Source organism: Sinocyclocheilus anshuiensis, unplaced genomic scaffold (assembly GCF_001515605.1).
Source record: "Sinocyclocheilus anshuiensis isolate Anshui unplaced genomic scaffold, SAMN03320099.WGS_v1.1 C31773559, whole genome shotgun sequence".
Classification (NCBI taxonomy): Eukaryota; Metazoa; Chordata; class Actinopteri; order Cypriniformes; family Cyprinidae; genus Sinocyclocheilus; species Sinocyclocheilus anshuiensis.
The window spans coordinates 1-500 of NW_015604035.1; the positions used below are offsets into that span (position 1 = coordinate 1).

The following is a 500-nucleotide window of genomic DNA, read 5'->3' on the forward strand; positions in this document are numbered from 1 at the left end:
AAAAAAACAGAAGTATTCCCCCCATACAAATGTATATCCTTACCTGACAACTTTAAGGGAATTATCATATTTCTCGTGGTTGACACCCATGACAAACATAGGGGCATCTGCACTGGGTGCAGAGATGATGACCCTCTTGGCACCACCCTTAAGGTGAGCCTAGTAGGAGAGAAAGCAAAGGTTCAAACACAAGAAATAAACAGTAGCGTTTATGTCTAAGGTAATGACTATGACTACATACAGAAGCCTTCTCAATGGTGGTGAAGACACCAGTAGACTCCACAACATAATCAGCACCTGCATCACCCCATTTAATGTTGGCTGGATCCCTCCTGTGTGGATACAGATGGGGAGATCAGAGCACATTTCAATGCGCAGCACTGAATACAACACAATGTTTGTATGGAAAGCACTCACTCGCTGAAGACGGTGATAGCGTGACCATCAATGACCAACTTGCCGCCTTCAGCCTTAACCTCACCCTTGTACTTTCCATGGGT

At 44.8% G+C, this 500-nt stretch overlaps 1 protein-coding gene across 1 annotated transcript; it reads right to left on the reverse strand.

Moving 5' to 3' along the window:
- Positions 1 to 43: 43 nt before the first annotated feature.
- LOC107682173 (glyceraldehyde-3-phosphate dehydrogenase-like) lies at positions 44 to 497 on the reverse strand (the record flags this gene model as incomplete). The annotated part of the gene is made up of 3 exons (XM_016478509.1): positions 44 to 159; positions 242 to 332; positions 418 to 497. Coding segments are annotated over 3 exons (287 nt in total), but the record flags the coding sequence as incomplete, so codon positions are not given.
- Positions 498 to 500: the final 3 nt, after the last annotated feature.